The sequence below is a fragment of the Solanum tuberosum genome, unplaced genomic scaffold (assembly GCF_000226075.1).
Source record: "Solanum tuberosum cultivar DM 1-3 516 R44 unplaced genomic scaffold, SolTub_3.0 scf00102, whole genome shotgun sequence".
Taxonomy (NCBI): Eukaryota; Viridiplantae; Streptophyta; class Magnoliopsida; order Solanales; family Solanaceae; genus Solanum; species Solanum tuberosum.
The window spans coordinates 1,103,776-1,122,098 of NW_006239028.1; the positions used below are offsets into that span (position 1 = coordinate 1,103,776).

Genomic DNA, 18,323 nt, shown 5'->3' on the forward strand with positions numbered 1-18,323 from the left:
CCCCACGCCCCAAAAAAAATTTAAGTTTGTTTTAAAAAAAATATTCAATTTCAAAAATTATTTTCTACTCTAGTAAAAATAAAAGATATTTCTCAAAAATATTTTTTCATTCATAAATCAAACACTAAAAATCTTTTTCGGAAAATATTTTCTACTCACCAACCAAACATGAGAAAATAAGTCAAAAATCAACTTGTTTTCCAGGAAAATATTTTCCATGGAAAACATTTTCCTTCATACCAAACACACCCACATAGTCATTCATTGATTAAAAGCTAATAAAAATTGCATGTTTTATTTCAGTGGCTATTGTCAAGAATGCCTTCTCTGATTGTTGTTGTGACTGTATGATCTAGGAATTTAATATATTTTACCATATTCAAGCATGCTAGATTATAGTGTTGCCCCCATTTGGCTGATTATTAATACCAATGTAATATTTCCTAGCGGAACAAACAAGTGTGGTTTATCCCAGGAAGTTTGGTTTTTTTTTAGCATTTGGGAAATGTTATCTTGTTAAATGAGTTGATTTTAAACTAAGTGCATTTGTTTTACATTTTCTTGTTAACTTAAGCATATTTGGTTGTGTTATGTCTTCTTAGTTAGCATAGTTTGATATTTGGATGTAGCTGAATCAGTCATGCTTGATTTGCTAAAGTTTCAACTTCTCTCATTTGTTCATCACATAGCTAGTATATAATCTTCAAATAAGCTCAAAGATTTAGAAGTGTTCAATGTGTTTTGGAATAATATCATACGCTGTGATTGATTTCCCTAGATGATAATGCAATGTGGTTGGAAAATAATAATGCTTACATGTGGTCTCTTCCAATTCTTGGTGTGTAAGGTTAACTGCAATTGAATTTGCAATGAAAATGCCAAAGTTTCCTTTAGTTTAAAACTAGTACATCAATTAATCTTCTTATTCCATTTGCTAATTTGTATTTATTTGTTCACTTTATGTATGTCCGAGTGAGTCCTATGTATTCATGTCTACATCTCGCATTTCAAATGGGCCTCGCAGGTAGGGATGCGCATCAGTCGGTTCGGTTTTAGGTGTTATTGGTTCGGTTTATCGATTTTCGGTTTGTAAATTCGTCAAACCGATAACCAAACCAATAACATATTTCCTATCGATTTTTGGTTAATCAGTTTATGGTACTTAACGGTTTGGTTTTTGGTTTAACCAATAAGAAAATACTCATATATATTATATACACGATAAGAAAATTTTCAAATAAACCATATGATTTTTCCAGCATTTGGCATGAAAGTAATAATCATAAAAGTAACAATCATTTTTCTTGCAAGTTTAGACACTAGACACATTCAAAGGAAAAAGTGTGAAAGTAACAATCGTTTAACCATTAACAATAAGACTAGTAAATTTAGTATAGTCTTATTGGGTTATCGGTTTAACCATTAACAAAAATTATAAAATCGGAAATTGAACCAATAACCCAATATCAATAAACCAATAGTGTTTTTTTCGGTTCGGTTTATTGGTTAAATTGGTTTTTGCACACCCCTACTCGCAGGCCTAAATCTCCCTCTTATCGAGTCAACCTCATCATTGGGAGCATATGAAGTTCGAAGAGGAAATCTATGTTATAAAAGAAGCTGAAACAGGTCTCAAAAAGCCCAAAAAGAGGTTGTATACAGCTGTATGCATTGATATACAGGTCAAAAACACAGGAACACAGGGCGGAGGTGAAACACGGATGTTCGGAAGCAAGATATACATGAAAAACACCTATACACACGCTGATATACACTGACATACATCAGGTGTATACAAAAAGGGGAATTGGGTTAAGCCCAATAGTAGCAGCGAATTTGGCCCAAAAAGGGCCCAAATTCATTTCTCCTTTACCTTTAAATTATTTAATTGTCTTTATTCATTGGTTGTTTTTATTATCATTAACTCTAACTTTAGAATTGTTAATTAACTTGATTAAATTTCCCAAAAGATGAGTTTATTTTCTTTGTGTTGGTTTAATTTTAATACATTTCATGTTTTGTGTTCATTTATTTTAGTGATCAAGTATATTGGTCAAAACTTTATATCTTCAATTAAGTTAAATCTTTTGTACTTAAAAAGAGATGTTCTTGAATGTTTTTCACTTAATTATATTTATTCCTTTTAAAATTGTTTTTAAGTTAAAGTATTTTTCTCAAATAAACTTTAAAAATGTTAGTTAAAACCTTTTCAATTAATAATTAAAAAAAATAAATATATATATATACTTACTTAGTCATTTTCTCAAAAAGGTTAGTCAATTAATTTAAAATGATGTTCATGTTTTAATTTATTGTTTTAAATTATTATATCAAAATGAATTAAATAAATTCTAATTAATCTAGTTTTATTAATATTCTAATCAGTTATATTTCGAGTCAAATGTTTCATTTCGGATCCCTTTCTCTAAAAAAAAAAATGAAATAAAATGTATCATTTATTTAATTTTTTTTTTTAAGTTAACCAAATATCGTACATTATTATTCTTATGTTAAATCATTTTTTCTAAAAAATAGTCAAAACATATATTTTAGTCAAGTCGCAGGTCAACCGCATGTTAGCGGACACTTTGAATGCTTAAACCCTTCTCGAAGTGTAAATTGAATCCCGAACCCTCTTTGATATTTTCAAGTGATTTTTTCTGTTTAAATCTTTGAAAATTATAAGTTTTCTTAATTTCTTTAAAAAATTAAGTGGTGACTCTTTCTAAGTATTTTTCTGAAATTGTTTTATAATTAGAACATTTCAAAAGTGATTTTTCTAGAGATAGTCAAATTACGACACAACACTTTATACTCATATTTTTTATTCTCTATTTTATTATTTTATTCTCAATATTGAACTCTCTCCTACAATTTTTTTTGTTTTATTGTTGCTTACAAGTTACAAAAGAACAAAATTTGCTTTTGGATGTCTTCTTCAAAATCTCAAAATGTGCAACAAGCAATCGTTATATTGAAGGAACACTAAGCTATTTCGATATGTTTTATCAATTTATCAAATTCATTAGTCAGGTTTTATTATTCTAACTTTAGTTTATAGTTTTTCTTGAAAATATGTTATTGTTGATATATATATATTAACTAAAATTGATAAAATCTTATCTAAGATAGATGGAATGTATTAACTATATTATCAATTGAAAAGTAATTAATAATTTTGCATCTAAAAATGCTAGAAAATTAGATTTTAAATAAAAGTATATATGATGATTTTTTTTAAAAAGGGAATTTAAAAAAAATATTAGGACCCCTCTTTAAAATTTGGCTTTAGGCCCCCAACCTTGTTGAGTCGACTCAGGGTTGACGTCAAGTCTTCTACTGAATAGGACCGGCCATCAGTTATTGTTCAACTGTACAGAACATCTAATTAATATACAATGACTTTCAATCACAATGTAAAACGATTTCACTTACATCTTTCCATCTTCCTTGATGGTGCAGATTCTGGGATTTTTCATCCACTTATTGGAAAAAAACATTTCTTTTTGACATAACGTCTTAATTTTTTGTAAAAGGAGAGCCTAGCTAATTTAAACTGATTTGTGCTAAGTCTAAAGAGAGGTCATATCCCCAAAAAAGGCACAACAGAAAGAATTCATATATTTTAGAAAACAATGTTTGCAGAAAAGAGACTGTATTTTCCTATCCTTCTCTTCATTTATCTCTTCTTTTGTTCGTCTCAATTTGCTATATCGCAATCTTTATGGGACTACAACACCACTCTTCCGAATTCTACTGCCGGGCTTTCCTCTTTCTGGATCAACAGGCCGTTTCTTATTGTTAATTCCACCACTGACGGCTTCTATGGTTCGACAACACCCATACTTCAGCAGGGAAATGCTGGCCCACGATTCCTCTGTTGCTTCTACTGCAGGTACAATGCCACAGAATGCCTTCTTGGCATCCTTTTGTATCACAATAAATACAATGAGGAGAACGGTATGATAGATAAACCCCAGCTAGTTTGGTCTGCTAACAGGAACCATCCAGTGAAATTCAATGCAACCTTGCAACTAGGCCATGATGGCAACTTGGTCTTGGTGGACTCTGATGGCACTCTTGTTTGGTCCACTAATACTACTGGAAAATCTGTTTCTGGCTTAAACTTAACAGAAATGGGAAATCTTGTGCTCTTTGATAAGAGAAAACGCGCAATTTGGCAGTCTTTTGATCATCCTACAGATTCTTTGCCTCCAGGGCAGAATTTGGTTTCCGGGCAGAAGCTCATAGCAAGCGTTTCAGCAACTAATCATAGTCAAGGTTTGCTTGCTCTTACTGTTCTCAATGGAAGCTGGGCTGCTTACACAGATACAGTTCCACCTCAATACTACTACACTTCATCCTATGCTGATAGTCCTTACTACAGTTTTGATGGCCAAAGCTTTACTGCTTTACACTATCCTACTAAATCAAAAGCTCAATTCATGAAGATTGGGCCTGATGGACATATAAAGGTATACAAATGGTCTGTAGTTGATTGAAACGAAGTATCTGACATTTTGTCGCCATATGTAGATAACTGTGGGTACCCAATGGTATGTGGAAGTTATAGCATTTGTACAAATAACGGGCAATGTACTTGTCCGCCACACGAAAACTTCTTCAGGTCATTTTCTGAGAGGAAACCAGATCTTGGATGTTCACAGTTGACTTCCATTTACTGCAACTCCTCGCAGTATCATAGCTTCGTAGAGCTCAAGAATACTACATATTTTGTATTTCAGTTCAATCATGAACTAAGTTCGAAGATATTTTGGCTTGAGGGGAAAAAGTTGGAAGATTGCAAAAGGGCCTGTCTGAGAAACTGTTCTTGCAAAGCTGCTGTTTTCGTATATGATTGGAAAGGGGCTCAAAGAGGGAACTGTTTGTTACTGAATGAAGTTTTCTCTCTCACAGACAGCGAAGAAGGAAGAGGCAAGACAGTATTTCTTAAGGTGCAAACTACCTCAGAGGCGCAGACTCAGGCTCTAATCATTCCTGGAGGAAAGAAATCAAGACCTTTCAAAGTGATAATAGGATCTACTCTTGCAGCTTTCTTTGGGATAGTTTTAAGCATAGCTACTTGCTTTGTTATTTTCAGAAAGAGGACACATGAGTCAAGAAAGGCTGCAGATTATTTGGATCTAGCACCAATCTTACCGGGATTCCTAACTCTATTCTCTTACAATGAGCTGAAAATAATTACAGATGATTTCAGTAGAAAGCTCGGGGAAGGAGGATTTGGCTCTGTATATGAAGGAACACTTTGCAGTGGCACCAAACTAGCTGTGAAGCATCTGGATGGTGTAGGTCAAGTAAAGGAATCATTCCTAACAGAAGTAAGGACAGTCGGTGGCATTCACCATATCAATCTGGTAAAACTCATTGGATTTTGTGCTGAAAAAAACCACAGGTTTCTAATCTATGAGTACATGGTGAATGGATCGCTGGATAGGTGGATTACGCATGAAAATCAAGAGAATGGGATTACATGGAACACAAGGCAGAGGATAATATCATATATCGCCAAAGGGTTAGCTTATCAACATGAGGATTGCAGCCATAAGATAATTCATTTGGACATCAAACCACAAAACATCCTTCTGGATCAATATCTCAATGCTAAGATATCAGATTTTGGGTTGTCGAAGCTAATTGAGAAAGACAAGAGCAAAGTTGCGACTAGAATGAGAGGAACACGGGGTTATTTAGCCCCTGAATGGTTGAGCTCGGTAATCACTGAGAAAGTTGATGTGTATGCTTTTGGAATTGTGCTCTTGGAAATTCTCTGTGGACGAAAGAATTTGGATTGGTCCCAAGCTGTTGAAGAAGATGTCCATTTGCTGAGTGTATTTAGGAGAAAAGCGGAACAAGAGCAGCTCATGGATATGGTTGACAAAAACAACGAAGACATGCAGCTGCACAGGGAAGCAGTGACAGAAATGATGAGCCTTGTTGCATGGTGTCTACAGGGCGATTTTTCCAAGAGGCCTTCCATGTCATTGGTGGTTAAGGCATTGGAAGGTTTGGTGACTGTTGAAACCAACTTGGATTATGATTTCACACATGTACCTGAGGTTAGAGCAGGCAACCAACAGAGGGAAGTCATTATCAGTTCAAAATCTCCTTCAATTTTATCGGGACCAAGGTAAACAATATCCATAAGATTTTTCCTTTGACGGAACCAATTTATGGTTGCGTAATGTCAAATATCGCAACATTTTCAATTCTAGCATAACTGTTTTACGGTGTATGAGCATGTAATGTTCAGTAACTTCCATATTAAATTTTCGAGCTTCATGTTACTATCATGTAGAGGCTTCTCAATTCATGTTCGAAAATAAGTAATAATGTTGTATGTGGTGGTGCAGCTACTGAATTCAAATGGTAGTATGCAGTAAGCTTTATTGTGTTATGCTATCAGAAAAGGCCATTTTCTTGTTTTTTCATGAGATATCCATCTATCCAATGATCCATATACCATGTAAGCCTGTGTATTATGTATGATAATATGATTTGGTTAGGGTGGGCTTCTCTTTATCCAATTTTAGCACATTCAATACGTCGAGAGGAATCACAACACAAAAACCTTTTGTGCTATCATTTTCTAAACTTCTGTACTTGTAAGTTGTAACACTCTTTCTAGCAACTTTGTAAGGTAGTTTAGGCATCAAATGGCGTAGTTTAAGTGCCCAATGCATAGGGGAAAAGACCAAAACGACCCTGACTTAAAACTGACGAAGTGCCACTCACGGTGGGACTGACGGGCCATCATTAGAACCACTTCCCGTTAATTGGGTCGTGGTTGTGGCCCTGCCCAACAGGGCTCTACTGAAATGAGCATAACTTTTTATTCCGAGCTTGGATTTTAGCAAACTCGATGGAGTTGGAAAGAGGATTCAATTATCTTTAATTTGATAGGTCATGGGCCACCTAATTCATTATGTGCTAAAAGATATGACCGTTTGAAGTTGACTCAAAAGTCCCTTTTTTTTCTTTATAACTGTCGACCCTCACCAACGGTCAGACCTACAGTCTGTAGGTCCAACCACCGACAGTACTAGTCGGCCGTGGGTAGGATTAGAGACCACTAATTCTTGGACCCCAATGACGGGACCCCACCAACGGACCGTGGACCACGGCCGTAGGTCTCATCTTTCGATCCTGAAATTCCTCTAAGTTTGGGACTCACCTACTAGACCTACCTACGGCTCGTGCATTGAATGACAAACCGTCCTGGTGAACCGTATAAAAGTACTGGGACCTGACATCTTTGGAAAAATATAAACTCACCAACCACACCAACACCAACAGACCGTTGTCCCACCTACGGGCCATGGGTGGTGTCGTCTGTGCTGGCACCAGGCCCGTGAACAAACTGACATTTCTCATCTCCTTGGACCTGAGGTGTTACATTATGATTCATGAAATGTAATGTTCAGTAACTAATATATTGAAGGAGTAGAGACTATCATGTAGAGGCTTCTCAATTCATGTGCAAAAATAAGTATAATATTGTACATGGTGGTGCAGCTACTGAATTCAAATGGTAGTGTGCAGTAAGCCTTATTGTGTTATGCTATCGGAAAAGGCCATTTTCTTGTTTTTCATGAGATATCCACCTATCCAATGATCCATTAATTACCATGTAAGGTTGTGTATTATGTATGATAATATAATTTGGTTTGGTTGGGTTTCTCTTTATCCAATCTTAGCACATTCAATACATCGAGAGGCATCACAAAACAAAAGCTTCTGTGCTGTCATTTTCCAAACTTCTGTTGACTTGTAAGTTGTAACACTCTTTCTAGCAACTGTGCAAGGTGCAATCATTTTCCAAATCCACATTCTAATTTGTTTGGTTCAGATTTTAAGTTTTTACCACTGAACTCGTTATATTTTAGTAGTTAAAAATTTACACGAACCAGATGAACTATTAGTGGATCTTTAGTTACTAACAATTAATTTGGAATTATTGGGCACTTTCCTCCTCATTTAGATTCAGGTCAAGTCTTGTACAGAGAGGGGCCTCAAACAAACTTCTTCAATGTTCTATCTTTTTCCAAACTTTAATTGACTATGGGTGTGTTCACATGTTCGGTAGGAAGGAAAATGTTCTCGAGAAAAATAATGGGGCCGGGTTCTATCTTTCCACTAACGGGACCATATTGACCATTTCCAAGTTACAATTTCGTTATTGTTCAACCTTGCAGACAAATCAAGGTCACTAGAACTTTCATTTACTTCATGTTATTCTTCTGATCCTCACTCCTCATATTTGAGGTGCATGGATTTGATGATTTTAATGTAGGCAAGTACATCGTACTTGGTAAATTTATATTTAGAATTATTCTTCAGCACCTATATAGGCTCCCTTGTAATGTGATTATGTAAGAGCGGAGTTATTTTAATGATATGAAATGAGATCAATATTTATCTCGCTCCCTCTTCCATCCTCTTTGTAACCTATGATATTATCAAGGGCCCGCCTTAGATATTTCTAACAAGACTTGTTTTTTTCCCTTAATCAATGAATAGTGACTTATTTATCTCCATCTTCCACCTTTTCAATCTTTGCCTAATCAATACAAAAAAAAACTTCCTCCTTATGCTATCATTTTGCAAGTTAATTCATTAACTATGAGTCTTCCATAAGAACCATTCCCATATTAATATACAATGACTTTCAATCAGGCAGATGTTATCTTCCCATTGGTTAGTTGAGAAATGTGATTTGGAAAACATTTCCTTCTGACTTGACGCGTAAATGATTCGCAAAATTGGGTATCACTGAACTCCACACATCTCAAAAGTATTCTTAGCCACAACATTATGAACTACTGGAAGATGCTAACCTACATGTAAAATACAGTTTGGATATTCTGTATGCTCATTTCTTTCTTCAACTATACACCACAAGATTCCATCTATTTTATTGGTTTTGATTAGGAAACAATGTTTGCAGAACAGAGACTGTGTTTTCCTATCCTTCTCTTCATTTATCTCCTCTTATGTTCATCTCAATTTGTTATATCACAATCTTCTCGGGAATTCAGCATCAGTCCTTCGAATTCTACTGCAGGGCTTGCCGGGCTTGCCGGGCTTGCCGGGCTTTCCTCTTTATGGATCAACAGGCCGTCTCTTAGGGTTAATTCCACGGCTGACGGCTTCTTTACTTTGACAACACCCATACTTCAGCGGGGAAATGCTGGCCCACGATTCCTCTGTGGCTTCTACTGCATTTACAATGCTACAGAATGCCTTCTTGGTATCCTTTTGTACCACAACAAATATGACGAGCCGAATGGTGTGATAGATAAACCCCAGTTAATTTGGTCTGCTAACAGGAACCATCCAGTGAAAGTCAATGCAACCTTGGAACTAGGACAAGATGGCAACTTGGTCTTGACAGACTCTGATGGCACTCTTGTTTGGTCCACTCATACAACTGGCAAATTTGTTTCAGGCGTAAACTTAACAGATATGGGAAATCTTGTGCTCTTTGATAAGAGAAAGCGCGCAATTTGGCAGTCTTTTGATCATCCTACAGACTCTTTGCTTCCAGGGCAGAATTTGGTTTCTGGGCAGAAGCTCATAGCAAGCGTTTCAGCAACCAATCGGAGTCAAGGTTTGCTTGCTCTTACTGTTCTCAATGGAAGCTGGGCCGCTTACACGGATACTGATCCGCCTCAATATTACTACATCTCTTACTATCTTGAGAGCCCTTATTACAGTTTTGATGGTCGGACCTTTAATGCTTTACAATCTCTTGATAAATCAGCAGCTCAATTCATGAAGATAGGGCCTGATGGACATTTAAAGGTATACCGATGGTTTATAGCTGATTGGAACGAAGTATCTGACATTTTCTCGCAATATGTAGAAAACTGTGGGTACCCAATGGTATGTGGAAGTTACAGCATTTGTACAAATAACGGGCAATGTACTTGTCCGCTACAGGAGAACTTCTTCAGGTCATTTTCTGAGAGGAAACCAGATCTTGGATGTTCACAGCTAACTTCCATTTACTGCAACTCTTCGCAGTATCATAGTTTCGTAGAGCTCAAGAATACTACATATTTTTCATTTAACATTGATCAGGAACTAAATTCGAGCAGATTATGGCTTGGGCAGGCAAAGTTGGAAGATTGCAAAAGGGCCTGCCTGAGTAACTGTTCTTGCAAAGCTGCTGTTTTTGAATATGGTTGGAATGGGACTCACAGAGGGAACTGTTTGTTACTGAATGAAGTTTTCTCTCTCAAAGACAGCGAAGAAGGAAGAGGCAATACAGTATTTCTTAAGGTGCAGAATTCCTCAAAGCCGCAGACTCAGTCTCTAATCATTCCTGGAGGAAAGAAATCAAGACCTTCCAAAGTGATAATAGGATCTACTCTTGCAGCTTTCTTTGGGATAATTTTAAGCATAGCTACTTGCTTTGTTATTTTCAGAAACAGGACCCGTGAGTCCAGAAAGGCTGCGGATATTTTGGATCTAGCACCAATCTTACCGGGAATCCTAACTCGATTCTCTTACAATGAGCTGAAAATAATTACAGATGATTTCAGTATAAAGCTCGGGGAAGGAGGATTTGGCTGTGTTTATGAAGGAACACTGAGAAATGGCACCAAAATAGCTGTGAAGAATCTGGATGGTGTAGGTCAAGTACAGGAATCATTCTTAACAGAAGTAAAGGCAGTCGGTGGCATTCACCATATCAATCTGGTAAAACTCATTGGATTTTGTGCCGAAAAAAGCCACAGGCTTCTAATCTATGAGTACATGGTGAATGGATCGCTGGATAGGTGGATTACGCATGAAAATCAAGAAAATGGGCTTACATGGAACACAAGGCAGAGGATAATATCAGATATCGCCAAAGCGTTAGCATATCTACATGAGGATTGTAGCCATAAGATAATTCATTTGGACATCAAACCACAAAACATCCTTCTAGATCAATATCTCAATGCTAAGATATCAGATTTTGGGTTGTCGAAGCTAATTGAGAAAGACAAAAGCAAAGTTGTGACTAGAATGAGAGGAACACGGGGTTATTTAGCTCCTGAATGGTTGAGCTCGGTAATCACTGAGAAAGTTGATGTTTATGCTTTTGGAATTGTCCTTCTGGAAATTCTCTGTGGGCGAAAGAATTTGGATTGGTCTCAACCTGATGAAGAAGATGTCCATTTGCTGAGTGTATTTAGGAGAAAAGCGGAACAAGAGCAGCTCATTGATATGGTTGACAAAAATGAGGATATGCAGCTCCACAGGGAAGCAGTGACAGAAATGATGAGCCTCGCTGCATGGTGTCTACAGGGCGATTTTTCCAAGAGGCCTTCCATGTCATTGGTGGTTAAGGCGTTGGAAGGTTTGGTGACTGTTGAAACCAACTTGAATTATGATTTCACACATGTACCTGAGGTTGGAGCAGGCAACCAAGAGAGGGAAGTCATTAGCAGTTCAAAATTTCCTTCAATCTTATCGGGACCAAGGTAAACAATATGCTTAAGATTTTGTCATTGAAGGAACCAACATATGGTTGCGTAATATCAAATATTGCAACATTTCCGATTCTAGCATAACTTTTTATAATTCATGAAATGTAATGTTCAGTAACTTCTATATTGAATTTTTGAGCTTCATGTTACTATCATGTAGAGGCTTCTCAATTCATGTGCGAAAATAAGTATAATATTGTACGCAGTACGCGGTGGTACAGCTACTGAATTCAAATGGTAGTGTGCAGTAAGCTTTTTTGTGTTATGCTATCGGGAAAGGTCTACAAAGCAAGTTTTAAAAAAATTCTCTATTGAACAACTTGATCAATGATCATGTCCTAATCAGAGTACCCAAGTTTGCCTCTTTTTTGTGAGGGAAAAATATTAATAATGCACATCGCCTCGTAACAGGGAAATAGCAGTATACAACATCCCCAGTGGAATCCCACCAAGTGGGGCCTGGGGACTGGGGAGGGTAGAGTATACGCAGACCATACCTCTACCTTGGAGGTAGAGAGGTTGTTTCTAATAAACCCTCGGCTCAAGAAAAAAAAATAGTATAGAAGTTCTTTTAAATCACTAACCCTCTTTTGTGTACTGACAAATTTGTTTGTGAGTGTGTGTTTCCGCCTTTTATTTTCTTAAAACTCTTAGTGTGGGTCGACTATAGGCCACCAATTTCATTGAGCCACTCCTGCTCGCCAGCTCCATTTTCCATCTCTAGTCAATAGTCAGCTGCTGAAAAAAGTGAAGAAAATAAAAGTTTGGAAGATAGTCCCTCTACTTCAAAATAAGTGGTGTGGGCACACTTCTGAAGAAAACCACTCAGTCCTACAAGACAAAAGTAAAATGTGCTACTCCCTCCGTCCTTTTTAATATGTCATCCTTCCTATAAATAATTGGTTCATAATATTTTTCATTTTAGAAAATTAATGCACAAAATATAATATTTTTCCTATTATATCTTTGATAGTTAATTAGTCTTGAATATAGATATTTGATCAACCTATGAAAATTATAAGTAATTGATGTTCATTGTAATTACTTTATACATTGATTAATTACTCTCACCATTGCATTACTCTATAAAATCTGATTTTGAAAAGGAAATCTCAACAAACAAATTAAAAATGAAACATGGATTTATTTATCATTTATGGAAAAGTTGACTTCAAAAAAACATTAAATAAGGGTAGAATTGTAAACTTACTTAGTTTCTTAATGCTAGTGAAATCTAAAAATGTGATATATTAAAAGGAATGAGAGTAATAAATACTCCATCTATCCATAATTATTTGTCCAAGTTTCCTTTTCTACTTGTCCCTTTTTATTTGTTCATTTTGACAAATCAAGAAATGACAAAAAAAAAAAATTACCTATTATACTCTCAATTAATTAATTTCGGAAAAGGTAGAACTTTTGAAAAGCTTAAATTTTTAATTCATCTTCATGATTAATAGGGTAAAATGATAAACTCACTATGTCAATCATTATTTTCTTAATAAGTGTCAATTTAAAAGTAGACAAGTAATTAGGAATAGAGGAAGTATCTTGAAAAGGCATAGCTTTTTTATCATTTTTTTGTTATGTGAAACTCCCTTTATTTGTAAGGGTAAAATTGGAAGAAAATCATTAATAACTTTTTTATCATGTAAAACACCATTTATTTTTTAAATTGAGGGAGTAATAACAAATTGAAGAAGTCAAATTATTGACTAGGTATAGTTAGAATTTAGTTATAGTTTTCTTTCTTCTTATTGTACACAACGAACAATAATTCACATGGAATTTTGCTAATGAGCCCATCATGAATTACTCGTCCTAAACGAGGAGGCGATTGTCAAAATAACAACATACCTAGTATAATTTCACAAGTAAAATCTAGAGAGGATAGTGTGTATGCATTCTTACCCCTTCCTTGCTTTGCGAGTGAGTGCCAAAATTGAGGAAATTAATTTGTTTTCATCCCAAAAAAAAAAAAAAAAAAACATTCAACAGAAGAGAATTTTATTTTCTCCCATTTCCGTGAATTCAATATCCTCGACACAATATCTTTCTCGGTCTTTTGGCTAAGATCAAGTGTAGCTAAGAGTGTCAAATGGACAGGTCGGGTTGAAATTGGACATATTAAAATGAGTTGAAATAAAAATTAGGTTGGGTCATGACTCACCTAAATTTGGTTTGGGCTCAAATGGGCTAAAAATCGGGTTGTGTCATGACCCATCCAAATTGACCATGGATCTTTAGGTATTAGTAATGCAAAGATATTCAACACATGCATTAGTATGGTTAACGGCCTTCACGCTAGGGGTGGCAATTGGGCAGGTTGGGTTAAATTTGGGCGGGTCAAAATGGGTCAAGACCCAACCCAAATTTGTTTGGGCCAAAATGAATTGGGTCAAAACGAGTTAGGTAATGGGTCATAACCCAACCCCCCAATTTTACTAAGTTTTAATAGTTTTATTTGTTATTTTATAAGCTTTTAGTACCTAATAAAATTATTATTTTCTTTATTATAACTATATATAACATATAAAATAATTTTAAAAAAAAACTAATAAGATTTTGACAAGATTTCTCAAAAATGAATTTGGGTTACATATCAACCCAATTTTTAAAGGCTTGAAATGGGTTGAGTTGAGATAGGTTGAGGCGTTGAGCTAACAAATGAGCTGGTCAATAACAAATTCAAACCTAAATGGATTGGATCGAATTGAGCTTGATTTTGCCACCCTACTTCACGCGTCGCCTAGGCTTTGCACTACAGCCCAAGCTTGGCACACCCCATCATAAAAAATAAAAAATATAATCAACACAGGAAAAAAAAAACATTAAACAACTGATATATTTATTTCTTGTGCTCCCCATATGAACATAGTACATGAAAAATCAGATACAAACTAATGAAAACTTAAATGGTTTGTCAACACTCTGGAAAATTGAAATTAATAATCATATTCACACTTTACTTTATAAACTGAATTTATTAACGTGATTCGTTTTCCAATTTCAGTAAATAAAATATGAAGTCATTTATTATAGTCAAAGTCAGCTGCTAAAACAGCGTTAAAAGTCAACAGAAGTTTGGAAAAGGACACTAGCACATGGTGGAAATTAAATGTCATGCCTTTTTACCTAATGTTGCGCTCGGACTCTTCAAAAATATTGATAGGTGCATGTTGGATACTTAAAATAATGCATTTTTGAAGAATTCAACATGGATGCAGCAACGTTTTGGGAGAGTCCGAGCAACATAGCCTTTTACGGATTGAAAAAAGAGACCCAAGCTAAAAGAAACTGAATCATGGAGCAAAATACAATTAAAATAATATGTACAGAAGAAGATTGGCCCTAGTTTTGATTGTGGGGTTGAACAATTATTGAGTTGAAATTTGGGAATTGTTCTTTAATGGAAAATGATAGCATAAGAAAGAATTTTTGTGATTGGAAAGGGAAACCCACTCAAAAGGTAACTCATTTGTGAAGCTAAATATACATTTAGAAATGTCACCGTTGGAATTTATTCATGGTTTTCTCTTCTTTTTTTTATTATTGAGAAATCCGTCGGGATCACCCCAAAGACCTATCATAGCTTTAAAAACTTGTGATAACGGACTCATCCCTTTACCTTTCTCCACTTAAATACCAGATTTAGTTCGTCCCTCAATCTTTGTCAATTGAACTAAGTATTGGACGCAATGATTGTTGTCTCGAGACTCTATTTTCCTATCTTTCTCATCATTTATCTCCACATTTATTCATCCAGGTTTGCTTTTTCTCAACATTGGTGGAAGTTAAATGACAGTCTTTTGAATTCTACTTCTGGAATTTCCACATCCTGGATCAACAGGCCGGTTTTTATTGCTAATTCCACCGCGAACTTCTATGCAGTGACACCCATCCTTCTGAGTGGAACCACTGGCCCTAGGTACCACATTTGTGGCTTCTACTGCAATTACAGTGCCACGGAGTGTGTTCTTGGTATCCTATTAGTAATATTCCAACACAGCTCCACCGGTGAGAATATCGATTATATATATGAACCACAATTAGTATGGTCTGCTAACAGGAACCGTCCTGTGAACGTCAATGCAACGTTGCAACTAGGCCAAGATGGAAACTTGGTTTTGACAGACTCTGATGGCACCCTTGTTTGGTCCAGTAATACTACTGGAAAATCTGTTTCAGGCTTAAACTTGACAGAAACGGGGAATCTCGTGCTCTTTGACAAAGCCAATCGCGCAATTTGGCAATCTTTTGATCATCCTACGGATTGTTTGCTCCCGGGGCAGAATTTGGTGTCCGGGCAGAACCTTATAGCAAGTGTTTCAGCATCCAATTGGAGTGAAGGTTTGTTTACTCTTACTATTCGAAATGGAAGCTGGGCTACTTACATAGACTCTGATCCACCTCAGTTTTACTACTCTTCACCTTATTCGGATAACCGTTATTTCAGTTTTGATGGTAAAACCTTTACTGCTTTAAAACACCCTCCTAGACCAGCACCTCAATTCATCAAGCTTGGGGCTGATGGACATTTACGCGTATACCAACAGGGTAATTTTTTTCAATGGACAGAGGTATCTGACATTTTAACGCCGGATTTTGGGAACTGTGGGTACCCAATGGTGTGTGGAAGATACAGCATTTGTTCGAATGATGGGCAATGTAGCTGTCCAGTTGAAGGAAATTTCTTCAGGCCATCTAACGATAGGAGACCACATCTTGGATGTACAGCGTTAATGTCTATTTCTTGCAACTCTTCGCAGTATCATAGTCTCGTAGAGCTCAAGTACACCACATATTTTGCAATTGACTTTAATGTCTATCAACTAAGTTCGAGATTATGGTCTGAGGCAAAAAAGTTGGAAGATTGCAAAAGGGCCTGTCTGAGTAACTGTTCTTGCAAAGCTATTGTTTGGGCTCAGACTCAAATGAAAAACTGCTTATTCCTGAATGAAGTCTTTTCACTCATAGACAAAGAGGAAAGAGTATACAACAACATGACCATCTTTCTTAAGGTACATAATTCGTCAAACGAACAGATCAATCATTCACCAAACATTTCACCTGGACAGAAATTCAAGCCTTACAAAGTGATAACAGGATATACTCTTGCAGCTTTCTTTGGGATAATTTCAAGTATCACTATTTGTTTTATTATTATGAAAAAGAAGAGATATGAGTCAAGCAAGGGTGATAATTTTCTGGATCTAGAACCGCTCTTACCAGGAATTCTAACTCGATTTTCTTACAATGACTTGAAAATAATTACAGAAGATTTCAGCATAAAGCTCGGGGAAGGAGGATTTGGCTCCGTATATGAAGGAACACTCAGTGATGGAACCAAAATAGCTGTGAAACATCTGGATGGTCTAGGTCAAGTAAAGGATTCATTCTTAACAGAAGTAAAGATACTCGGTAGTATTCACCATGTCAATCTGGTAAAACTCATAGGATTTTGTGGCGAAAAGAGCGAGAGTTTTCTGATCTATGAGTATATGATAAATGGATCTTTGGATAGGTGGATTTCTCCTGAAAATGAAGAGAATGGACTTAAATGGCACACAAGGAAAAGGATAATATCAGATATTGCGAAAGGGTTAGCTTATCTACATGAGGACTGCAGCCATAAGATAATTCATTTGGACATCAAACCACAAAACATCCTTCTAGATCAATATTTCAATGCTAAGATATCTGATTTTGGGTTGTCGAAACTAATTGAGAAAGACATAAGCAAAGTTGTGACTAGAATGAGAGGAACGCCAGGGTATTTAGCCCCTGAATGGTTGAGCTCGGTAATCACTGAGAAAGTTGATGTTTATGCTTTTGGAATTGTACTCTTGGAAATTCTCTGTGGGCGAAAGAATTTGGATTGGTCCCAAGCTGATGAAGAAGATGTCCATTTGTTAAGTGTATTTAGGAGAAAAGCAGAACAAGACCAACTCATGGATATGGTTGACAAAAACAACGAGGATATGCAGATCCACCGAGAAGAAGTCACAGAGATGATGAGCATCGCTGCATGGTGCCTACAAGGTGATTTCGCCAAGAGGCCTTCCATGTCATTGGTGGTTAAGGTACTGGAAGGTTTGGTGACTGTTGAAACAAACTTGGATTATAATTTCAAAAATGTAGCAAAGGTTGAGGCAGGCAACAAACAGAGGGAAGCCACTTTCAGTTCAAAATTTCCTTCAATTTTATCGGGACCAAGGTAAACGATAAGCTTAAGCTTTTAAATTTGATTGAACTAATTCAATGTTGGTGAGATAATTGAAAATTTTCCAATTCTAGCACTACTTTTTATGATGTATGAGATTACATATAAATTATACAAAAGTAATGTTCAGTAACTTCTACATTTGATGTTTAAGCTTCATGTTACTTATACAAATTGATATCATGACCACCATTGACTGTAAACTAGATTCTTTTCAACATCCAAAACACTCTCCGCAGCCTTGACCGCCATTGACATTGATGGCTTCTTCGTGTAGTCACCGTGTAAACACAAAGAACCATAACTTAAAATGACGAAAATTGTTGAGTGCATACTTAAGGGACCATCTTGAACCTACCGGCCTCAAACATTAACTATCATTTTTTGTAATTTTATCTATTTTTAAACATAAAAAGAATTTGTTCTTGGCATAAAAGGAGGTTAAGCTTTTACAGATATAAATCCTGTTTAACTTAACATGGACAATAAATTAAAATTTGGGATGAAACAATTGTGTGGACACAGCAATGTAAGTTTTTGGCTCAAATGATGAAGTAATGCATTACTGCCGTTGACATGGAACCTTTCCCCTTTTCGGCCTT

General features: G+C 36.0%; 2 protein-coding genes, 1 long non-coding RNA gene and 1 pseudogene across 3 annotated transcripts in view; all 4 read left to right on the forward strand.

Annotated features, from left to right (window-relative positions):
- Positions 1-1,872, forward strand: part of LOC107060888 (uncharacterized) — a 4,966-nt gene extending 3,094 nt beyond the window's left edge. Inside the window, exon 2 of the long non-coding RNA XR_001473597.1 lies at positions 1,539-1,872. This is a non-coding gene — a long non-coding RNA (uncharacterized lncRNA). The remainder of the gene's footprint in view (positions 1-1,538) is intronic.
- A 1,459-nt stretch (positions 1,873-3,331) lies between these two features.
- On the forward strand, positions 3,332-6,229 carry LOC102588796 (G-type lectin S-receptor-like serine/threonine-protein kinase SD2-5; annotated as a pseudogene).
- Positions 6,230-8,955: 2,726 nt separating this feature from the next.
- LOC102586051 (G-type lectin S-receptor-like serine/threonine-protein kinase SD2-5) lies at positions 8,956-11,669 on the forward strand. The gene has a single exon (XM_006348922.1). It carries the CDS (start codon positions 8,956-8,958, stop codon positions 11,494-11,496), a length of 2,541 nt encoding a protein of 846 aa, XP_006348984.1. The 3' UTR covers positions 11,497-11,669.
- A 3,374-nt stretch (positions 11,670-15,043) lies between these two features.
- LOC102589122 (G-type lectin S-receptor-like serine/threonine-protein kinase SD2-5) lies at positions 15,044-17,846 on the forward strand. The gene has a single exon (XM_006348853.2). The coding sequence runs from the start codon at positions 15,197-15,199 to the stop codon at positions 17,717-17,719; it is 2,523 nt and encodes an 840-aa protein (XP_006348915.1). The 5' UTR covers positions 15,044-15,196; the 3' UTR covers positions 17,720-17,846.
- The last annotated feature ends 477 nt before the right edge of the window (positions 17,847-18,323 follow it).